Below are 24,827 nucleotides of genomic sequence, written 5' to 3'. Positions count from 1 at the left end.
GGTGAGCTGAATCTCCTTTTGCCTGTTGCTCTGTCTTCAGAATATTCCTGAGTACTGACATAGCTTTTTTGAAGCCTAGCGTCTTCAGGGCCTTTTTTACTGTCAGTTTGTTGGCTCTTATTTTCATAGGGTTTTTCACGGATTGCAGACAGCAGCCTTCCTGTCCTTTCCTATCTAAGCTAGCGTGGGCCCCATCTTTGCTCAGTCTATCTTTCTGTCTGTGTTTTGTTCTTTCTTCTTGCTTCACCGTCATTATATGTGGGGTACTGCCTTTTGCTTTGGGGTCTGCTCTGGGGCAGTTTAGATTTCCCTTTCTGTCTTTAGGCTATGTAGTCCTCCGGCTGTGATCGAGGGGCCTAGGGCATCGTAGGAGCCCCCCACGGCTACTGCTAGTTGTGTTGATATGTTCAGGGGTCTGCAATCCGATAGCTGCCAACTTCTCTGGTTTTCTGGACTTAGCTAGCATTTCTATTTTTGCCTCCTATGGTGACTCAATCATAACAGAATCACCCGCCATACCGCAGATCCTAGGGTACTCAATAGCAGGAAAGAATTGTATAAAAAAAAAAAAAAAAAAAAAGTGTGTATATTTTTTCCTCTATATCTCTGAGGCCGTAGGGGGGAATTTTTTTTTCTCTCAATGGAGATAAAGCAATTGTCTGATCGTGTGGAGCAGCTCGCTGCGGAAGTGCGGGGAATTTCCGCCTACCTTGCTCATTCACATGCTGCTGAACCAAAGATTCCTACACCTGATGTATTTTTTGGGGATCGGTCTAAATTTTTGAATTTCAAAAATAATTGTAAATTATTTTTTGCCTTGAAGCCTAACTCGACAGGGAGCTCCGCGCAGCAGGTTAAAATTGTCATCTCTTTGCTGCGTGGCGATCCCCAGGATTGGGCGTTTTCTTTGAAACCAGATGATCCTATTCTGACTAATGTGAACGCATTTTTTCAGGCCTTGGGGTTGTTGTATGACGAACCTAATGCCATTGATCAGGCTGAAAAGACCCTGCTGGCATTGAACCAGGGTCGTGATTCTGCAGAATTGTACTGTCAAAAATTCCGAAAGTGGGCAGTACTTACTACCTGGAATGATAATGCCTTGGCTGCTCTCTTTCGGAAGGGGTTGTCAGAAGCCATAAAAGATACTATGGTGGGATTTCCTGTTCCCTCTGGTCTTGACGATTCTATGTCTTTAGCCATTCAGGTTGATCGGCGTTTACGCGAACGCAGAGCTGCACGAGAGGTGTTGCCACCTGTTGAACAGATGTCTGAACCTATGCAATGTGATAGAGTTTTTTCCAGAGAGCAGCGTCAGGAGTTCAGAAGGCGTAATAAGTTGTGTTTTTTCTGTGGAGATGCCTCGCATATTATTTCTGTCTGTCCTAAACGCGAGAAACGCTTTGCACACACGTTTTCTGTTGGTGGTGTTCAACCTAAGTTTCTTCAGGCTATTACTCTGATCTGCTCCCTGTCCACATTTTCCGCCAAGGCTTTTGTGGATTCGGGAGCAGCTCTAAACCTAATGGACTTGGATTTTGCTAAACGTTGTGGATTTCTGATGACACCTCTGCAGACGCCTATCCCTTTGAGGGGGATTGATGCTACTCCTTTGGCTAAAAATGAACCTCAGTTTTGGACCCAGGTGGTAATGCGGGTCGCCCCAGACCATCAAGAAAATTGCAGGTTTTTGGTGTTACATAATATGCATGATACTATTGTTCTGGGGTTTCCCTGGTTACAAATTCATAATCCAGTTTTGGATTGGAAATCTGTGTCTGTGGTGAGTTGGGGTTGTCGGTGTGCCTTTAGTGAGGCTCCGGTGTTTTCCACCTCTCCTCAGTCACATGATGTTCCTGATTATTTGGCGGACTTTTATGATGTATTTTGTGAGAATGAGTCTGCGTCTCTGCCTCCTCATAGGAGTTATGACTGTGCTATTGAACTGAGCCCGGGGTGTAAATTTCCCAAGGGTCGGCTCTTCAATTTATCTGTACCCGAGCACGAGGCTATGCGATCCTATATTAAGGAGGCGTTGGAGAAGGGTCATATTAGACCATCCTCGTCACCCTTAGGTGCCGTTTTTTTTTTTGTAGCCAAAAAGGATGGATCATTAAGACCTTGTATTGATTATCGTGCTCTCAACAAAATTACTGTTAAATATCAGTATCCGTTACCCCTGATTTCTGATCTATTCTCCAGAGTTAAAGGTGCTTGCTGGTTTACCAAGCTTGACCTCAGGGGGGCGTATAATCTTATTCGCATTAAGCATGGGGATGAATGGAAGACGGCGTTTAATACTCCGGAGGGACATTTTGAGTACCTGGTGATGCCTTTTGGACTCACTAATGCCCCTTCTGTCTTCCAGTGCTTCATGAATGATATCTTCCGAGATTTTGTCGATAAATTTTTGATTATCTATCTGGATGATATTTTGATCTTCTCCAAGGATTGGGATTCTCATGTGGAACATATTCGGACTGTGTTCCGGATCTTGAGGGAGAATTCCCTGTATGTGAAAGGATCTAAATGCCTTTTTGGAGTACAGAGGATTTCTTTTTTGGGATTTATTTTGTCCATCAACTATTGAAATGGACCCGGCCAAGGTACAGGCCATTTACGATTGGGTTCAGCCCACTTCTTTGAAGGCCCTCCAGAAGTTTTTGGGTTTTGCTAATTTTTATCGGAAAGTTATAGCAAAATTTTCTAGTATTGCCAAGCCATTGACTGATTTGACTAAGAAGGGTGCTGATGTGTTAAATTGGTCTCCGGAGGCTGTTTCTTCCTTTCAGGAGCTGAAGCGAAGATTCACTTCTGCTCCGGTTTTGCGGCAACCTGATGTCTCACTTCCGTTCCAGGTAGAGGTGGATGCTTCTGAGATTGGTGCAGGAGCTGTTTTGTCCCAAAAGGATCCTGTAACATCTAAAATGAATCCCTGTGCTTTCTTTTCCCGAAAGTTCTCTCCATCTGAACGTAACTATGATGTGGGGAATCGGGAACTGTTAGCCATGAAATGGGCATTTGAGGAGTGGATACATTGGTTGGAGGGAGCTAAGCATCATGTCGTGGTCCTCACTGACCACAAGAATTTGATTTACCTAGAGTCGGCGAAGCGCTTGAACCCTAGACAGGCTAGGTGGGCCTTGTTTTTTACACGTTTTGATTTTGTGGTTTCTTTTCTTCCTGGAACTAAGAATGTCAAGGCTGACACCCTCTCTAGGAGCTTCTTTGCTGATTCTCCTGTGGTGACCAAGCCTGCTACCATCTTAGGCGAAGGGGTAGTTCTTTCTGCCATCTCGCCCGATTTGAGACGTGCTCTGGAAGAGTTCCAGGAGGACAAACCTGAGCGTTGTCCCAGTGGAAAGTTGTATGTTCCTGACCAGTGGAAGAAGAGAGTGATGTCTGAAGTTCATTGCTCTGCTTTGGCTGGTCATCCAGGTATTTTTGGTACTAGAGATCTGGTGAGTCGGTCTTTTTGGTGGCCCTCCTTGTCTCGTGATGTCAGGAATTTTGTGCAGTCCTGTGGGACGTGCTCCCGGTCTAAATCGTGTTCTCGCTCTAGTGGGTTGTTGATGCCTTTGCCTGTCCCCAAGAGGCCATGGACCCATATTTCAATGGATTTCATCTCTGATATGCCTGTCTCTCAAAGGATGACTGTTATTTGGGTGATTTGTGATAGGTTCTCTAAGATGGTTCATCTTGTACCACTCCCGAAGTTGCCGTCTTCCTCTGAATTTGTGCCCCTGTTTTTACAACAGGTGGTTCGCTTGCACGGGATTCCTGAGAACATTGTATCTGACAGAGGAGTCCAGTTTGTGTCTAGATTTTGGAGAACTTTCTGTTCCAAGCTGGGAATTCAGTTGTCCTTCTCCTCTGCTTTTCACCCTCAGACCAATGGGCAGACAGAGGGAACAAACCAGACCTTGGAGTCATATTTGAGATGTTTTATTTCTGCTGATCAGGATGATTGGGTTTCATTTTTGCCTTTGGCCGAATTTGCTTTAAATAATAGAGCTAGTTCTGCCACTTTGATGTCTCCTTTTTTTTGTAACTTTGGGTTTCATCCTCGATTTTCTTCAGGGCAGGTGGAGCCCTCTGCCTGCCCAGGGGTTGACACTGTGGTGGAGAGAATGCACCAGATCTGGGATCAAGTGGTGGATAAGTTATCTCTCTCCCAGGAAAAGGCCCAGCGGTTTTCCAACCGACATAGGACCATTGGTCCCCAATTTAAGGTTGGTGATATGGTGTGGTTATCATCAAAAAATATTGCTATGAAGGTGGCTTCTCCTAAGTTTAAGCCTAGATTTATTGGACCTTACAAGATTTTGGAGATTATTAATCCGGTCTCCTTTCGTTTGGCTCTTCCTGTCACATTTAAAATCCATAATGTGTTCCATAAATCTTTGTTGAAGAGGTTTGTTGAACCTGTTGTTCCGGGGGTTGCACCTCCAGACCCTGTATTGGTTGAAGGTAACATGGAATATGAGGTAGAGAAAGTACTGGATTCCCGTCTGGCTAGACGGAGACTCCAGTATTTGGTTAAGTGGAAGGGTTATGGTCAGGAGGATAATTCCTGGGTCTCTGCCTCTGATATTCATGCCAAAAGATTGGTGTGTGCCTTTCATCGGGCTCACCCTGATCGCCCTGGTGGCGTGGTTGAGGGTTCGGTGACCCCTCCTCAAGGGGGAGGTAGTGTTGTGAGTTCATTTTCCCCTTCACTACTGAGGCCCGAGGAACTCCCTCTTCTGGTGAAGAAAGGTAGTGAGCCTGATTGTCAAACACCTGGGGCTGATGATGATGACTGGCTGAGTGGAGTTAATGACTGGATATAAGGCTGCCGACGCCCTTCTGGCCTGCGGGTGATTTCTCTGTGGACTTCTAGGAAACCAGTCTGATTCCTGCTCATCTATAAGCTAAGATTTCTGCTTTTCCTTTTTGCATTAGTGTTTTGTTTTCCTTGCTTTTCTGGATTCTGCCATTCCCTGCTGGGGTGAGCTGAATCTCCTTTTGCCTGTTGCTCTGTCTTCAGAATATTCCTGAGTACTGACATAGCTTTTTTGAAGCCTAGCGTCTTCAGGGCCTTTTTTACTTTTGTTGGCTCTTATTTTCATAGGGTTTTTCACGGATTGCAGACAGCAGCCTTCCTGTCCTTTCCTATCTAAGCTAGCGTGGGCCCCATCTTTGCTCAGTCTATCTTTCTGTCTGTGTTTGTTCTTTCTTCTTGCTTCACCGTCATTATATGTGGGGGGCTGCCTTTTGCTTTGGGGTCTGCTCTGGGGCAGTTTAGATTTCCCTTTCTGTCTTTAGGCTATGTAGTCCTCCGGCTGTGATCGAGGGGCCTAGGGCATCGTAGGAGTCCCCCACGGCTACTGCTAGTTGTGTTGATAGGTTCAGGGGTCTGCAATCCGATAGCTGCCAACTTCTCTGGTTTTCTGGACTTAGCTAGCATTTCTATTTTTGCCTCCTACGGTGACTCAATCATAACAGGAACGGCTGTCACCTACCAGCCAAAATGGAACAGCTGTCATCTACCAGGCAAAATGGAACAGCTGTCATCTACCAGCCAAAATGGAACGGCTGTCATCTACCAGGCAAAATGGAACAGCTGTCACCAACCAGGCAAAATGGAACAGCTGTCATCTACCAGGCAAAATGAAACAGCTGTCATCTACCAGCCAAAATGGAACAGCTGTCATCTACCAGGCAAAATGGAACAGCTGTCATCTACTAGCCAAAATGGAACAGCTGTCATCTACCAGCCAAAATGGAACAGCTGTCATCTACCAGCCAAAATGGAACAGCTGTCATCTACCAGGCAAAATGGAACAGCTGTCATCTACCAGGCAAAATGGAACAGCTGTCATCTACCAGGCAAAATGGAACAGCTGTCATCTACCAGGCAAAATGGAACAGCTGTCACCAACCAGGCAAAATGGAACAGCTGTCATCTACCAGCCAAAAAGTAACAGCTGTCATCTACCAGCCAAAATGGAACGGCTGTCACCTACCAGCCAAAATGGAACAGCTGTCATCTACCAGCCAAAATGGAACAGCTATCATCTACCAGCCAAAATGGAACAGCTGTCATCTACCAGCCAAAATGGAACAGCTGTCATCTACCAGCCAAAATGGAACAGCTGTCATCTGCCAGCCAAAATGAAACAGCTGTCATCTACCAGCCAAAAAGGAACAGCTGTCATCTACCAGCCAAAATGGAAAAGTTATCTACCAGCCAAAAAGAAACAGCTGTCATCTACCAGCCAAAATGGAACAGCTGTCATCTACCAGCCAAAATGGAACAGCTGTCACCTACCAGCCAAAATGAAACAGCTGTCATCTGCCAGCCAAAATGGAACATCTGTCATCTACCAGGCAAAATGGAACAGCTGTCACCAACCAGGCAAAATGAAACAGCTGTTATCTACCAGCCAAAATGGAACAGCTGTCATCTACCAGCCAAAATGGAACAGCTGTCATCTACCAGGCAAAATGGAACAGCTGTCATCTACCAGCCAAAATGGAACAGCTGTCATCTACCAGCCAAAATGGAACATCTGTCATCTACCAGCCAAAATGGAACAGCTGTCATCTACCAGGCAAAATGGAACAGCTGTCATCTGCCAGCCAAAATGGAACAGCTGTCATCTACCAGCCAAAATGGAACAGCTGTCATCTACCAGGCAAAATGGAACAGCTGTCATCTACCAGCCAAAATGGATCAGCTGTCATCTACCAGCTAAAAAATGAACAGCTGTCATCAGCCTGTCAAAATGGAACAGCTGTCATCTACCAGCCAAAATGGAACAGCTGTCATCTACCAGGCAAAATAGAATAGCTGTCATCTACCAGCTAAAAAATGAACAGCTGTTATCAGCCTGTCAAAATGGAACTGTGGCACCCCTGAGGCTCAGTCACCACAGAGGTACTGCACCTTCTCCTAAGGTGTGGTGCCCCACCATCCAGGTAAGTTGGGGGCTCCTGACCAACACTCGCACCCCACACAATAGAGTAGTTCAGCAAAACCACATTGCGGCTCCTTGCTTAGAGAGAAGCAGAGCACCTTTGGTGGCTCCCTGCTTGGAACACTAAACGTGCTGGGAGGTGGGTGGAGTTGAGAATACATAAAAGAGTGGGAAGGTTTAGGTCAGTCAGGCAGTCAGACGGGAGAGTCTGAGGGAGGAAGCCACTCGGAGAGGAGTGGGGATCCCTGGAAGAGGGATGGAGGAAGGAGTGCTGCAGCAGGCCTGAGTGACCCAGGTCTGCTGGCATGGCAAAGGAAAGAAAGAGAAAGGCATTGAACTGAAGCCTGAGCTTCCATAGGAAAGAAAGACAAGTACGGAACGTAGGAGAAGAGGGAACACAGGGGACGTGGGTTAGGAGAGAACCCTGCCTAGAAGTTCTAAGTGCAAGGCCGAGGCCCGGTCCCCGAGGTTGTATGGACACTAATGGTTCTGCAGCAGACACCGGTGGAGTAGTGGGCTGTAAATGCACTACTCCCATCTAAGACTTGGGGGCACAACAGCAACACGGATAGAGAGCCGGGACTCAGGAGTAAGGAGTCCCCGAAGCAGGCTACAGCTGTCTGCCGTACAAGTAGAGTTCTTGGGATCATCTGATAGGAGGAACTCCAGTGTAACTCAGTACTAGGAGATCTTCACACTTAAAGGCGCTATAGAGGAGACGTTCAGAAAGGTACATGTTGGCGGAGTGTTGGAAGGGCGCATTCCATCTTGCCTGGAGGTTGACTGAGTCCCTGACCCAGAGGACATGGCACGGAAGCGGGCACTACAGACTGTGAGTAAAGCTTTGGAACTACATGCCCTGGTGTCCTCCATTCCTTCCTGCGTCCGCCTGCTTGGCACTGCTGCATCCCCTGCGCCGGACACTACACCATCCAAGTGTCACGTCACCTATTCTGCCCTGGGACAACAGCCCTGCCTGTGGAGGGCTATAACATCACTGCTGCACCACACCATCTGTCCCGGAGGATCTGTCTGCAGCGTCGGCCTAACATTTCACTTGCCGAACACCACAGGTGGCGTCACAAACTATTCCATCAACTACATTCCACCATAAGCATTTTCCCGCCATTACTTGGGCGCCCAGGGCCACGGACCGGGTCACCGCTGCTGTGACACACCACCCGCTGAGACCGGCCCGGTCCCGAGTAACCCCGCAGCCCTGGGAGGGCGACCCAGAACAGCTGTCATCTACCAGCCAAAATGGAACAGCTGTCACCAACCAGGCAAAATGGAACAGCTGTCATCGCTCTGCAAAAATGGAACAGCTGTCATCTACCAGTCAAATGGAACAGCTGTCATCTGCCTGGCAAAATGGAACCAGTATCTTCTAGGCCGGAATGTAAGTTTCCACACCTGCAAGCAATGGTTGTGGCCAAATAAACCTACGAATCAGAAGGGGTGCTCACATAGGCTATGTTTTGCACGCTTTCTTGTCCTGCTATCCTTTTTCTCGCTGTATTGATGCAACAGGGAAGGAATAGAAATGCTGTTATATACAAATCGAAATGGAACAGCTGTCATCTATCGGCCACTCTGTCCTTGCATATCCAGTATTGAAGTATGTTATGTCTGATTTGGCTTTCTTACCTACCTCAGCCGGGCTACATGCCACCTGGCACGATGGTACAGTTGTATCATATTAAACCCTTGATTAACAAGACTCACAACCATTATACTTTACTTACAGCAAAATTCTGGTGACCTCCACTCGATGAAAACGCCTTTCCCGGAGCAGGCCATGGCATAGGTGGAAATAGCAGAGCACATACATTCCTTCCCATTGGAACAAGAGCAGACGTCATAGCGGCAATTCTTCAGATATGGAAGGGGATTGACCTCACTGTGACAGGGCTGGAATGTGTACTCCATGAGGGTGGAGCAGACTTCCTCTGCATATCGGGCTAAGAAGAATTAGAAAAGGCATGGTTACAACATATATTTTGGGAGTGTAGACAAGTGTTGGCAGAAGCTCCTATGGGCCTGGCCAGGCAAGGAACTCTAGAGAATAAGAAAAAGCTCCATGTCAACATATTCAAAAAACAGTCTGTTGGCATCATGTTCTCCATGTTTGCTTCATGGTTGATGGTTGATGGTTGTGTTTTGCAAGAGATCTTACATTAGTTGTCAACTTTTTCTGCACTTTCTTATAAACAGTGACACCTACAACACTCTCCATATCCAGTGACAGTCACCGTGACTGCCCCCCTCAGAGCCTGCCCCTGTAACTCACCAAAAAAATTGTGACAGCCATTGAGCCATCTCTACAAATGCAACGCATTGTCCTGTAATCAGTGGCAGACACAATGTCTTTCTTTATAAACTGTGACAGCCACAGTGCCCCATATAATCAGCAACAGCTACAGTGTCTTCCCCTACAGGAAGTTTTTAACTACAATGCCCTCCCCTATAAACTGTAAAAGTAAACAGAACCCTTCTTCACAAACAATGACAACAATGCCCTCCATATAATCAGTAACAGCCACAATTTCTGTCCTATAAAAAAAACAACAGCCACAGTGCCCTCCTATTAATCAATGACAAATCGTACGCTCCCCTGAAATTGGTGACAGCGACCTCTCCTATAAACAGCAATATTAACTTTAACCTTTAATATAAACAGTGAAAGCCACAGTACCCTCCCCACAATTAGTGAAAGCCTCTGGACCCTCCCTTTATTAAGTGACAGCCACAGTACCCTTTCCTACTGTATAGTCAGTGACAGACGCACTTACCTCCCCTACATTTTGCTGAGGGCCACAGTAAACACTTGCATAAAAAGTGACAGATGCAGTGCCCCTCTCTATAAACAGTTATAGCCACAGTGCCCTCCCCTATAATCAGTGATTGCCACAGTTCTCTTTCCTTTCGTATAAACCCTTACCTCGTCTTGGGTTCAGACTACAGGGATCGGTGTCTTGTTTAACCAGATCGGCACAGTCACCGTTCAGTTTCCAAGAATTTCCAAAGTCTTCCACACTTGTCTCGACAAGTCCTGAGGGCGTAAGGAAGTCATCCCCTTGATTTCCATTGTAGTTCCCACAAAGGCCGCTAGTGGATTCAGCAAAAACTGGAGAAAGCTGTAATGGAACATCAAGATTAGTTTCCCCTGAGGTGGCGCTGTGGCGAAACGGTCAGCTTTCTACACAGATCGCTAAAGATCCCAGCATGAGGGCACTTTGCAATCAACTTATTGTTAAATGACCTTGTAGGAACTGTCCAAGGTGAAAAACCCCTTTAAACAATGTGTCATTTAAAGAATGATCATGTTTGTATGTTAAAATGTATTTTTTTTAAACATTTTTGTAATGTTTTTTTTTTTAATTCTCCACATAATGATCTATAAAAAAAAAAAGCTGAAATATTGCAATTTTATCTCTGACTACTAAGCCAAAAACTAGACTCATGATTCTTGTGGTGCACCATTTTCAACAGGCGATGGTCACAGCTCATCTCCTCCCCTTCTCTTCACAGTGACCTTGGCCCAGATTAGAGCATGCCTAGAAGAGCTCTCCTGTATAACTCAATGAGTCAATGTCCATGTATAGAAGGAAACATGAGTCTAGTATTGGGCTTAGTGGCAAGACTTCTGATTTTTCTTTTGGCAGATTAATCTGTGTCCTAAAGACTCCATTGATAAAAGGATCAGACATGAGAAATCTACAAGGTTGGAACCTTCTTTCCACAGACATCATCTGTTAAGAAAGAGGCGAGAGACCCCAATTTTAGAATGTCAGCCAATCCCACAAAAATCAGTCGGTTCTAATGTACAAGTGGACCTCTAGTTCTCCCGAAAAGTCTTCAAGGACCAAGCCATGGTGTTCCTCACCTTAATTATGAGTTTTCCATGACCGTTCCAATCGATCTGTAGATCCTCCCGATACGAGAGCCGCACGGAGGACAAAGCTGTAGTCTGGATACGAAGGTATCCTGTTAAGAAATCCAATTACATCAATTTAGGTTTCACATTTTCCATCCAGCATCTTCTGAGACAAGACAGTTAACGAGACGTAATGCATTTATATACAGGCTGCTCGTCCGCTGAAATTGTATAACTGAACACTGACTAATGATATAAGGCTGCCATGGTCTCATTAGCTAAGTCGTAATTTCTCACTCAAGGGTACAGCTATGGGGGGTGAAGACGCCTCATCTGGGTCTAGTGCTTTGTTAGAAGACATCATTTTCTTCAAAAGGTTTTCCAGGATGAAAGGAGTCTACTTTTTTCCTCTGGAAACAGCAACACCCTAGTCCACAGGCTGACTGTAATATTGCCATTTATTTGAAAGCAGATGAGTTGCAATACCAGACACTGCCCATTGATAATGGTGGCGCTGTTTGTGGAGTGTTTTATGGACTGCATATAAACATATCATATAAGGTGAGCTCTTCTACATCATTATGTTCAGTCTCTCTTCTCAAGATTGACTTTGATATTAAAATTAATCCCGCATTTGACTAATGTGAGATTATATAAAAGAGAGATTAAAAAAAACCTTTAACGTTACTACCCGAAAACTGTCAAGAAGAAGGATTAGATTCCTTTAAAAACAACATACATTGCTTTTTTTTTTCTAAAACAGCACCACTCGTATTTACAGGTCGTGTCTGGTACTGCAGTTTAGCACCATTGACATGAATGTGTCAGAGCTGCAGTGTCAAATATGACTTACAGATAGGAGTGGCGCTGTTTTTGGAAAAATAGCAAGTTTTTCTAATTTTGGACAACTCTTTCAATAGTAGCCTCTTAAGGGGGTGTTTGCATAGTATGAAATAAATGAGATCTACATATTTAGTATAGCTGTATGGCGCATTATTACCTTGTAGCAACGGAAGCATGATGTCCTGTCCGTTTACAGAGACGCCTCCTCCGTGTTTGAATTTCAATGTGATATTATGCATGTCCAGGAGACGCACGGTGGCGGATCGGGTGCACACAGCATCGGGGTCATCTGCACACTAGAAGCAGAGAGCAAAAGGGACTTAAAGGGGTTATTCCCATCTTCGTAAATGGGTATTTCCAGATAGTGCTTGTAAATTAAAGCAATTTTGCAATTTAGATCTTATTTAAATTTTCATCCGTTTTTGAGATATGAGCACTTTTCTTTTAATTACCAATCGTTGCCTTGGACACCGACCACCGCTGATAGACAGTAGAATATGCTCAGTGCTCGCAAGCACTTTTCTATTGAGCTTGTAACAAGTATTTTGAAGCTGTCTGTTACTTCCAAGTCTTGGGCCAGCTTCAGCACAAGCTAGACCACAGCGGTGCTGACAAGCTAGACAAAGGAAGTGGTCGGTCTCCTAGGCAACGAATTGTAAACAAAAGAAAAAGTGCTAATATCTCAAAAACGGCTGAAAATTTTACTATGCCGTAAATTGCAAAATTGCTTGTTTTTACTGGAACTATCTGAAAATAGCTATTTATGAAGATGGGAAAAAAACACTTTATCTCAGCAGATTTTAACTGCCAGAAGAAGCATAATTCCAGATATAAAATATATAATGGGGTCTCTAATGATCCTGTCCCGTTCATAGGAATGGTGTCCTTCTAAATAGCAACGTTTCCATTGGCAGGGGGCAACCTCTTCTTATATTATAGGAATGCCCTTAATAGGGCCCCAGAGCAAAGATAAAGATGGGACCATCATCATCGACTAAACAGGTGCATAACCCCAAATTTTAAGCAATGTATTTTGGCAGACCCCACTAAGTTTGACCAACTCTAGCTCTGCTGCTCTGGCGCTGGCCTTGATGTTGAATATGTGATTGGGCATGTCCAACTAGATGTCCAATCCTGCTGATGACCCCCGACTTATGAAGGATGTTAGCCTCCTCTAAACTCCTCGGGGGCGGTCACTAAAGCAGCTCTTTCACATCCATGATTTACGGCTAAAAGCCCGATCGGTGGTCCACTATACTGGCCAAATTCCTGTGTGATAAGTTTACATTAACGGCATTTTGCTAGTCCACTGAGAGGCACATGGGGGCGCTGTACACCGGGCAGATTGGTTATTAGTAAGTCTTGGATGCCTTTCTTGATCTCTCTCCATATTTCCATCTGTGTTGGCATCAGTCTTCTATATAATTCCCAGGATGTTCATCAGAAAGTGAGAGAGTGAAGAGTGGAGAAAACTATGTCAGTATTTACGGGAACACCAATTCACAATTAAAGGGATTTTCTCATTAGAGCCAGCGCCCCCTGCTGACAAAAGATAGTATTACAAAGCAAGCTTTCAAATAAGTGATTGTCTCTGACATCCGTGTCTTTATCACGTACGCAAAAAAATTTGGTGCTAGTATCATCAGTGTTTTGGATCGGCGTTTTGTCACTGGTACATGTGTCATCAGTATTTGGTCAGTGTGTCATGAGTGTTTCATCAGTGTTTGGTTAGTGTATCATCAGTATGTCATCAGTATTTGGTCAGTGTGTCATCAGTGTTTGGTTGGTGTTTAACCAGTGTGTCATGAATGTTTCATCAGTGTTTGTTCAGTGTGTCATCAGGGTTTCATCAGTGTTTGGTCGGTGTTTCATCAGTGTGTCATCAGTGTTTCATCAGTATTTGACCAGTGTTTCATCAGTGTTTCATCAGTGTGTCATCAGTGTTTCATCAGTGTTTGCCCAGTGTGTCATCAGTATTTGGTCAGTGTGTCATCAGTGTTTCATCAGTGTTTGCCCAGTGTGTCATCAGTGTTTGACCAGTGTGTCATCAGTGTTTCATCACTGTTTGCCCAGTGTGTCATCAGTATTTGGTCAGTGTGTCATCAGTGTGTCATCAATGTTTGGTCAGTGTGTCATCAATGTTTGGTCAGTGTGTCATCAGTGTTTCATCACTGTTTGCCCAGTGTGTCATCAGTATTTGGTCAGTGTGTCATCAGTGTGTCATCAGTATTTGGTCAGTGTGTCATCAATGTTTGGTCAGTGTGTCATCAGTGCTTGGTCAGGGTATCATCAGTGTTTTTCACTTGTGAAAAAATAAATACATCCCAACTACTGTACACTAGTAAATTGGTTGTTCACTACTAGGACAACCCCTTCTTGATCTAAATGTTTGACCCAAATAAAATAAAAAAATCCTATACTAACCCGTAGAAGTCTATGGGTCCATTGATATCACGCACATAGATGGCATCCGAGTGCTGTCCATGTGCTGCCCCACATTAACATTGTAGTAGATACGAGAAGGTTTTTTTTTTTCATGAAACACTGATGGTAAAAACTGATCAAACATTGATGACAACCGGACCATTTTTTTTTTTGCATACTGTACATGAAAAATCACTGATGTCTGAACGAGGCCTAACATCGAGGAGGAGGATCCTCTACTGGTCTTATTGATTAAAGTTCTCTTAGGGCGGTTTCACACGTCCAGATAATCCCGGTACCGGACAAACCGGTACCGGAGATATCTGTGTCCGTGTGGATACGTAGGCCATCCGTGTGTGATCCGTGTGCTATCCGTGTGTCCGTGTGTACCATCCGTGTGTGATCCGTATACTGTCCGTGTGCTGTCTGTGTGTCCATGTAGTGAAAAAATTAGTTTCAATGTTAACCCTTTGACTTTTAAAAACGCACACGGATCGCACGCGGACAGCATCCGTGTGCGGTCCGTGTTTACACGGACCCATTGACTTGTATGGGTCCGTGTGATCCGTGCTGTTGCACAAAAACGGACATGTCAGCGTGAAAACACGCTGACATCTGCATAGACACATTCATTAGAATGTGTCTACGTGTGTCAGTGTCTCCGGTACGTGAGAAAACTGTCACTACACGTACCGGAGACACTGATGTGTGAAACTGCCCTTGAAAGAAAAAATAGGAAATAGGAATCTTTCAGTATAGTAACATGGAAACCAATTTTTTGTGTGTGTTTTGAAGCAGCAGGTCTCACCATAGGCAGGAGTAGAACTGATCAGGAGATTTCTAGTAAGTGTTTTATCTCAACCCAGAGCTGGATTCACAGAAAAGCTGCTCAATACTGCAGAATAATGTGTAGCATCTTAACATTTACAATATAATGACAGGGGAGCAGGAATCCCCCTTGTCTGTGTGTGCTGTGTTTGGGAGACATCATAGCACTCAGTGATCAACTTTCATTCCCTGTTGTACCTCGTCGTTTATGTTCTGACTGGGCCTCATTTTGTCAGAATCTGGACTCAACATAGAATTTTTTGCCATGTTTGATCATGTAGTCTAGCAAAAAAACCTCTTCAAAGGATCTCGCTAAAAAAAGGCATCCCTTGTATGTAAGAGGGTGACCAGGACGGTCATGTGCTTCTCCCTTGGTTATAATATGTGTATACTAAAAAGTGTTTTATATTGCATAGAACCTTATAGGCACCAAGGTGCATGGTTAATGTATTGCTATGATATGTGGTTGACTCAGTGTGTTCTGATAAATTTATTAGATATAGGGAAAGGATAAGATTAGTACATAGGACATAGGTTAAGATTTAGCTATAAGATAGGATTGGGTATAGTGCAGTGCTGAGCACAATAAAGTCAGGAAGTAGACAGGTTTAGGATAGAAACAGTTAATGTGTTCAGGAACAGCCCCAGTGTGGGAGGGGCAGGGACAGTCAACAAGAGAAACACCTGGTTAGTGGAGGGAGAATAAGAGATTAGATGGAGAGAGAGCAGAAGTTGGAGGTCTGAGGGCACAAGGATCAATGTCAGCCAAAAACTTGGAGTCGACAATCCTGGAATGTTTTAGGCCTACAGTCCAACTAAGGCACTGAGAAGCGTGCCTCAATATCTTCCTAGGAGAGGAAGTCGGACAAGGAATCACATAAGGAAGATGGGACGTGATTGATGGAAGTTGCAGAGCCAGATGAATGAAGCGGCACGCACTGCCGCTCTATACTTGCCAAGATAAAAGTCCCCCGTTCTCCCAATCAATGCTGAACCCAGTGGTCAGATCACCACCAATCAAACAGATGACAACTTGTTTTAACTGGACAACCCCTTTAAGAAACCATATAGCAGCCCAACATAACCAATGTCCCATGGTTGTCACTTTATGAGCTATGAGCCTTCCACTTTGATCCAGTGTGATACCTGCACAGTCTCTATGGCCACAGAGAAAGCTCCGTCCACCATGTCTTTTGCAAGTAAGTAATGGCAGATCCCGCTGAAGGTAAAATGCTTGTTGTCAAAGCTCTTGAAGTGTGATTGTCCAGTGACGTAGCATTCTCCTGAGCAAAAACAATGGAAAACATACATAATTAGGAAGAGTTTAAAGAAGATATTTGCAGAAATCGAGTTACACACTTTTAATTTTTATTTCATAAATCAATAGTACAGGTGAAAATAATCAACTTTGTAAGATTTCTCACAGAAATCCACTTCTTTCTTCTCCTGGACGGATCCTTCACTCTCAGTTCATGAGTAAAAGCTGTAAAATCCATATTCAGTGAAGACATATTTCCCCATTACTGAGATAGGAAATGACAGTTGGTGATTTTAAAATTCTATGGAGACAGGAACTAGGGCAGACGTAGACATTCCGCTGCAAGTTCTCCTGAAATGACAGTTATAATCTCCATAGAACTTTATGAGCACCAACTGTCATCTCCTAGCTTAGTAACGGGAAAATCAGACTTTTTCTCTAAATAAGAATTTTACCCCTAAGTTTAACATTTTCAGAAAGAAAGATCAGTCCAGGATGAAAAAGAAGCAGATTTCTCAGATAAGATATCTGACAAAGTGTCATATTTTTATGATGATGGTTACTCTTTAAAGCATATTTGTCACCTATCTTGTGTGTGCATGAGGAATAACACTATTTATGGCCATTATATGACATATACTGCATTTGTCACCAATGTACCCCTCTAATTAATCAGTGGTCTCTGAGCTAACACTGAGTGCTATGATGTCTCCCATACATAGCACACACAGACATGAGGGAGTCCTGCTCCCCTATCTTTATGTCGTACATGTTAAGAAGCAGCACATTATTCTGCAGTACTGAGCAGCATTGATGTGAATCCAGCTCTGTGATGAGATAAAACACTAACTACAAAGCTGCAGTACAATCATCCTGTACATAACTGTGCCTAACTTTCCTCTTTATTCCTATTCATCACCCCATCTAACTCCTTCTTAGATGTTATTGGCCATCTACAATCTGATCCCTCAAAATTCCCTACAGGTATCAATATCAGACATTTCAACAAACTTTCTTGTTCATGCACACACACATGAGTTTGGGGAATTCATGAACCAACCAATAACGACGCAGCTTTCATTTCTCAAGAGCAGTTTAAGAAATGAATGCTGTAGACTGATTGGTTGCTATGGGCAACAAAGACAGTTTTGATAAATGAGGCCTGTTATTTCTAGTCTTACTCAATTATACCAGATTTTATGGGTCAGATTCACAAAATCTGCCTAAGGGTTAATCCAGGCATCCATTAAATTCGGTCTTAGTATGGATCGCAATGCAGTGTTTAACGGACGTTTGAATTCGGCCTGAAAGAAAAACTGTCTTTGTTGTTCATAGCAACCAATCACAGCTCAGCTTTAATTTTTCAAGAGCAGAAAATGAAATGTAAGCTGCGCTCTGATTGGCTGCCAGACCGTCTTAGTTTTTAGACTGATCCATGAATCCCCCCCCCCCCCCCCCATTTGCGCGTGAACTTGAAACTTTGTAGAAATGTCTGATGTTCGCACCTTCAGGGGATGTGGAAAGTTTTGCTTTGAAATAGTGGAAAAATGTACCGCTCATAAAAAGTTAATGATCACACAAGTCACTCCTGTTACACCGAGGAGAAATCTGAATGGAAATTCGTCCAGACATTACTGATTTACTAATAGAAGGACGATTACCTCGAGCCGGAATATAATTATTCCAGAATAGGCCGGAACTTGTCCTGCTCTGATCTATAATCATATAATGCTCCAGTAGATTGTGATAATGGGGATTATAATAATTATTATAATAGTTGGATATACACAGCACTTTAAATCGCCCTATTAGGATACTTTAAAGGAGACACAACTCATAAAAACAATCTTTTTTTACCATTGATTCCAGACTGGCGATCAACTGATTGACGTAGATCAGCTTCAGGAAGCTCTAAACGTAACAGCACCCTCTAGTGTTCAAAGTGAGGTATTGCATGCTGGCTATTTACTTGAATCACCAACCAGGTAGATAGGCAGACAAATGGTTAAAAAAAAACAAAAGAGTACCACCACAAAAAACTATTTCCAGATCCCATGAGTGCTGGAATTCCACAGTGACGGAAAAACACCACAGCTCCGCACAATATGTAGTGGCCATTCTTAGGGACTGCAGCTCAGTCACCTTTTATGTGGATGGTGTCCTGTACTAAAGGGTTTGTCCACAGTGATGTAATTAGAGTCCGATGGGCACAGGTGCAAAATTTGGACCTGGGCCCCCACTTCCATGTTAGTCAGATGTATCAGCCCTTGTAGTGTTCTAAATCCTATAAAGACATCCAAGGCTGTTTCCACTACTAGGCCGGTACTTGAGGAATTCACAATGAGTGTATGGTGTTATGAATGAGTCACCAGAGGAGGAAAAAACAAAAATACAAGCTAAGTCCAGAAAACCGGAGAGGTTGGTAGCTAGCGGATTGCAGACCCCTGATCCTATTCACAACAACTAACAGTAGCCGTGAGGTGTTCCTACGGTGGTCCTAGACATCTCGTTCACAGCCGGAGAACTAAATAAACCTAAAGAAAGAAAGGGAAAATCGAAACTGCCCCAGAGCAGACCCCAAAGCAATAGACAGCCCCCAACATGTATTGACGGTGAAAACAGATGAAAACACAAACACAGACAGAAAGACAGGCTGAGCAAACGATGGGGCCCTCACTAACTAGATAGGACAGGAAAGAAAAGCAACTGTCTGCAATTACGCAAAAACCCTGCCAAAAATAATGTCCAACATGTCTGATAGAAAAGGCCCTGAAGTCACTAGACTTCAAAATCACTATATCAGCACTCAGGTATATTCTGAAAACAGAGCAAAGAGATCAACTGATCAGAGACAAAAAATGGAGTTCAGCCAGTCCCAACCAGGGCTGGTTGAACACAAACACTAAGTAAACCAGACAAAATCTCATGGAACAATAGCAGAGCAAAAACTTAGCTTTAGTAGACAGGACTAAACTGGAGGCCAGAGCTCTGAGCAGAGAGGATCACCAGCAACCCAGCAGGGCATCGGCGGCCTTATATCCACTCAGAGATTCCGGATGTCCAATCACACTCCACCTGTTCAGATGACAGGTTTTTCCCATCCAAATCAATTTCACTACCTCCTTTCACCAGCAGAGGGAGTTCATCGGACATCAAAGGTGAAGGAGAAAATGAGCTCATAACAGTACCTCCCCCTTGAGGAGGGGTCACCGAACCCTTATCCACGCCACCAGGGCGATGAGGATGGGCCCGATGAAAAGCACGAACCAATCTTTCGGAATGAATATCAGAGGCAGAGACCCAGGAATTATCCTCCTGACCATAACCCTTCCACTTAACCAAATACTGGAGTCTCCATCTAGCCAGACGAGAATCCAGTATCTTCTCAACCTCATATTCCACATTACCTTCAACCAATACAGGGTCAGGAGGTGCCACCACAGGAACTACTGGCTCAACAAACCTCTTTAACAGAGACTTATGAAACACATTATGGATCTTGAATGTAACAGGAAGAGCCAATCGAAAAGAGACCGGATTAAGAATCTCCAAAATCTTGTAAGGTCCAATAAATCTAGGTTTAAACTTTGGAGAAGCCACCTTCATAGAGATATTCTTTGATGACAACCAAACCATATCACCCACCTTAAACTGGGGACCAATGGTCCTATGCCGGTTGGAAAACCGCTGGTGCTTTTCCTGGGAGAGAGACAACTTATCCACCACTTGGACCCAGATCTGGTGCATTCTCTCCACCACAGTGTCAACACCTGGGCAGGCAGAAGACTCCACCTGCCCTGAAGAGAATCGAGGATGAAACCCAAAGTTACAAAAAAAAGGTGACATCAAAGTGGCAGAACTAGCTCTATTATTTAAAGCAAATTCGGCCAAGGGCAGAAATGAAACCCAATCATCCTGATCAGCAGAAATAAAACATCTCAAATAAGACTCCAAAGTCTGGTTTGCTCTCTCCGTCTGCCCATTGCTCTGAGGGTGAAACGCAGAGGAGAAGGACAACTGAATTCCCAGCTTGGAACAAAAAGTCCTCCAAAATCTAGAAACAAACTGAACTCCTCTGTCAGACACAATGTTCTCAGGAATCCCATGCAAGCGAACCACCTGTTGCAAAAACAATGGCACCAACTCTGAGGAAGATGGCAACTTAGGGAGTGGTACAAGATGGACCATCTTAGAGAATCTATCACAAATCACCCAAATAACAGTGATTCTCTGAGAGACCGGCATATCAGAAATAAAATCCATTGAAATATGGGTCCATGGCCTCCTGGGCACCGGCAAAGGCATCAACAACCCACTAGAGCGAGAACAAGGTTTAGACAGGGAGCAAGTCCCACAGGACTGCACAAAATTCCTGACTTCACGAGACAAGGCGGGCCACCAAAAAGACCGACTCACCAAATCTCTAGTACCAAAAATACCTGGATGACCAGCCAATGCGGAGAAATGAACTTCAGACATTACTGTCTTCCTCCACTGGTCAGGAACATACAATTTTCCAATGGGACAACGCTCAGGTTTGTCCTCCTGAAACTCTTCCAGAGCACGTCTCAAATCGGGCGAGATGGCAGAAAGAACTATCCCCTCACCTAAGATGGTAGCAGGCTTGGTCACAATAGGAGAATCAGCAAAGAAACTCCTAGAGAGGGCGTCTGTCTTGACATTCTTAGTGCCCGGAAGAAAAGAGACCACAAAATCAAAACGTGTGAAAAACAAGGCCCACCTAGCCTGTCTAGGATTCAAGTGTTTGGCCGACTCCAGGTAAATCAAATTCTTGTGGTCAGTAAGGACCATGACTTGATGTTTAGCTCCCTCCAACCAATGTCTCCACTCCTCAATTGCCCATTTCATGGCTAACAGTTCCCGATTCCCCACATCATAGTTGCGTTCGGATGGGGAGAACTTTCGGGAAAAGAAAGCACAGGGATTCATTTTAGATGTTACCGGATCTTTTTGGGACAAAACAGCTCCTGCACCAATCTCAGAAGCGTCCACCTCTACCTGAAACAGGAGTGAGACATCAGGTTGCCGCAGAACCGGAGCAGAAGTGAACCTCCGCTTCAGCTCCTGAAAGGAAGAAACAGCCTCTGGAGACAAATTCAGCACATCAGCACCCTTCTTAGTCAAATCAGTCAAAGGTTTGGCAATACCAGAAAAATTAGCTATAAATTTACGATAAAAATTAGCAAAACCCAAAAACTTCTGGAGGGCCTTCAAAGAAGTGGGCTGAACCCAATCATAAATGGCCTGTACCTTGGCCGGGTCCATTTCAATAGTTGACGGACACAGAATAAATCCCAAAAATGAAATCCTCTGTACACCAAAAAGGCATTTCGATCCCTTAACATACAGGGAATTCTCCCTCAAAATCCGGAACACAGTCCGAACATGTTCCACATGAGAGTCCCAATCCCTGGAAAAGATCAAAATATCATCCAGATAGATGATCAAAAATTTATCCACAAAGTCCCGGAAAATATCATTCATGAAGCACTGGAAGACAGAAGGGGCATTAGTGAGCCCAAAAGGCATCACCAGGTACTCAAAATGTCCCTCCGGAGTATTAAACGCCGTCTTCCATTCATCCCCATGCTTAATGCGAATAAGATTATACGCCCCCCTGAAGTCAAGCTTGGTAAACCAGCAAGCACCTTTAACTCTGGAGAATAGATCAGAGATCAGGGGTAACGGATACTGATATTTAACAGTAATTTTGTTGAGGGAACGATAGTCAATACAAGGCCTTAATGAACCATCTTTCTTGGCCACGAAAAAAAAACCAGCGCCCAAGGGTGAAGAGAATGGTCTAATATGACCCTTCTCCAACGACTCCTTAATATAAGATCGCATAGCCTCGTGTTCGGGTATAGATAAATTGAAAAGTTGACCCTTGGGAAAATTACACCCAGGGCTCAACTCAATTGCACAGTCATAACTCCTATGAGGAGGCAAAGACGCAGACTTATTCTCACTATATACATCATAAAAATCAGCTAAATAGTCAGGAACATCATGCTACTGGGGAGAGGTGGAGAAAACAGGAGTGTCACCAAGAGCACACCGACAACCCCAACTCACCACAGATACAGATTTCCAATCCAATACTGGATTATGGATTTGCAACCAGGGAAATCCCAGAACAATGGTATCATGCAAATTATGCAACACCAAAAATCTGCAATTTTCTTGATGGTCTGGGGCGACTCGCATTACCACCTGGGTCCAAAACTGAGGTTTACTCTTCGCCAAAGGAGTAGCATCAATACCCCTCAAAGGGATAGGCGTCCGCAGAGGTGTCATAGGAAACCCACAACGTTTAGCAAAATCCAAGTCCATTAGGTTCAGAGCCGCTCTCGAATCCACAAAAGCCTTAGCGGAAAATGTGGACAGGGAGCAGATCAGAGTAATTGCCAGAAGAAACTTAGGTTGAACACCACCCACAGCAAATGTGTGTGCAAAAAGTTTCTCTCGTTTAGGGCAGACAGAAATCATATGAGAGGCATCTCCACAGAAAAAACACAGCTTATTACGCCTTCTGAACTCCTGACGTTGCGCCCTAGAGAAAACTCTATCACATTGCATAGGTTCAGACATTTGTTCAACAGGTGGCAACATTTCTCGTGTACTTTTACGTTCACGTAAACGCCGATCAACCTGAATGGCTAATGACATAGAATCGTCAAGACCAGAGGGAACAGGAAATCCCACCATAGTATCTTTTACAGTTTCTGACAAACCCTTCCAAAAGAGAGCTGCCAAGGCACCATCATTCCAGGTAATAAGGACCGCCCACTTTCGGAATTTTTGACAGTATATCTCTGCAGAATCCTGACCCTGGCTCAATGCCAACAGGGCTTTCTCAGCTTGATCAATAGCATTAGGTTCATCATACAACAACCCCAAGGCTTGAAAAAATGCGTCCACATTAGTTAGACTAGGATCATCAGGTGTCAAAGAAAACGCCTAATCCTGGGGATCGCCGCGCAGCAAAGAGATGACAATTTTAACCTGCTGCGCAGAGCTCCCCAATAAGCTAGGCTTCAAGGCAAGAAATAATTTACAATTATTCTTAAAATTCAAAAATTTAGACCGATCCCCAAAAAACACATCAGGAGTAGGAATCTTTGGTTCAGCAGCATGTGAATGAGCAAGATAGGCGGAAATTCCCCGCACTTCAGCAGCGAGCTGCTCCACACGATCAGACAATTGCTTAATCTCCATTAAAAAAAATCCTCCTACGGCCCCAGAGAAAAAGAGGAAAAAATATACATATAAAAAAAAAATTCTGACGCTTTTTTTTTTTTTTTTTTTTACAATTCTTTCCTGCTATTGAGTACCCTAGAATCTGTTGTATGGCTGGTGATTCTGTTATGAATTAGTCACTGGAGGAGGAAAAAACAAAAATACAAGCTAAGTCCAGAAAACCGGAGAGGTTGGTAGCTAGCGGATTGCAGACCCCTGATCCTATTCACAACAACTAACAGTAGCCGTGAGGTGTTCCTACGGTGGTCCTAGACACCTCATTCACAGCCGAAGTACTAAATAAACCTAAAGAAAGAAAGGGGAAATCAAACTGCCCCAGAGCAGACCCCAAAGCAATAGACAGCCCCCAACATGTATTGACGGTGAAAACAGATGAAAACACAAACACAGACAGAAAGACAGGCTGAGCAAATGATGGGGCCCTCACTAGCTAGATAGGACAGGAAAGAAAAACAACTGTCTGCAATTACGCAAAAACCCTGCCAAAAATAATGTCCAACACGTCTGATAGAAAAGGCCATGAAGTTACTAGACTTCAAAATCACTATATCAGCACTCAGGTATATTCTGAAAACAGAGCAAAGAGATCAACTGATCAGAGACAAAAAATGGAGTTCAGCCAGTCCCAACCAGGGCTGGTTGAACACAAACGCTAAGTAAACCAGACAAAATCTCATGGAACAATACTAGAGCAAAAACTTAGCTTTAGTAGACAGGACTAAACTGGAGGCCAGAGCTCAGAGCAGAGAGGATCACCAGCAACCCAGCAGGGCGTCAGCGGTCTTATATCCACTCAGAGATTCCGGATGTCCAATCACACTCCACCTGTTCAGATGACAGGTTTTTCCCATCGAAATCAATTTCACTACCTCCTTTCACCAGCAGAGGGAGTTCATCGGACATCAAAAGTGAAGGAGAAAAGAAGCTCATAACAGTATGGTATATACACCTATGATTCCAACTCATCAAATATATATATTTATATTCCGAAATGATCACTGCCAGCTCCACAGTAAAAAAAAAGGAACTTCTAGCTGCCACCAATCATTTATACAGGCCAACTGGACACCCATTATGGGTAACGTATGGATTTAGGCGTGCGGTTTACAGAACAAAAGGAAGAGAGCTGCTAAATGTGATATATTTAATCTGGAAAGGTAGGCAGTGTTTATTAAAAAAAATATACAAAGATGTTACATGGGAAAAACAATGCGGTATACTGTATATAGTTACATGTTATAAAAAGGATAGCAAAAGAAATAGTGCTAAACCTGTGTCAAGGAAATGGCGCAAAGCTTAGCGGAGAAAAACACTTCTTAGAGCAACAGAGCCACAGAGCACTGTGTCTTCCAGA

General features: G+C 44.0%; 1 protein-coding gene across 1 annotated transcript in view; it reads right to left on the bottom strand.

Moving 5' to 3' along the window:
* VWF (von Willebrand factor) overlaps positions 1–24,827 on the bottom strand; it is a 175,099-nt gene that overhangs the window by 115,406 nt on the left and 34,866 nt on the right. Inside the window, exons 11-15 of the mRNA XM_073567769.1 lie at positions 16,081–16,217; positions 11,840–11,978; positions 10,849–10,949; positions 9,904–10,099; positions 8,708–8,923 (exon numbers count right to left, since the gene is read on the bottom strand). Of these exons, the coding sequence (XP_073423870.1) occupies positions 8,708–8,923; positions 9,904–10,099; positions 10,849–10,949; positions 11,840–11,978; positions 16,081–16,217 (789 nt within the window). The remainder of the gene's footprint in view (positions 1–8,707; positions 8,924–9,903; positions 10,100–10,848; positions 10,950–11,839; positions 11,979–16,080; positions 16,218–24,827) is intronic.

The sequence above is a fragment of the Dendrobates tinctorius genome, unplaced genomic scaffold, assembly GCF_039654945.1.
Source record: "Dendrobates tinctorius isolate UK_male_01 unplaced genomic scaffold, ASM3965494v1 ptg000020l, whole genome shotgun sequence".
Lineage (NCBI taxonomy): Eukaryota > Metazoa > Chordata > Amphibia > Anura > Dendrobatidae > Dendrobates > Dendrobates tinctorius.
Note: the sequence above shows the minus strand (reverse complement) of the source record. Positions and strands in the feature narration are given on the sequence as shown.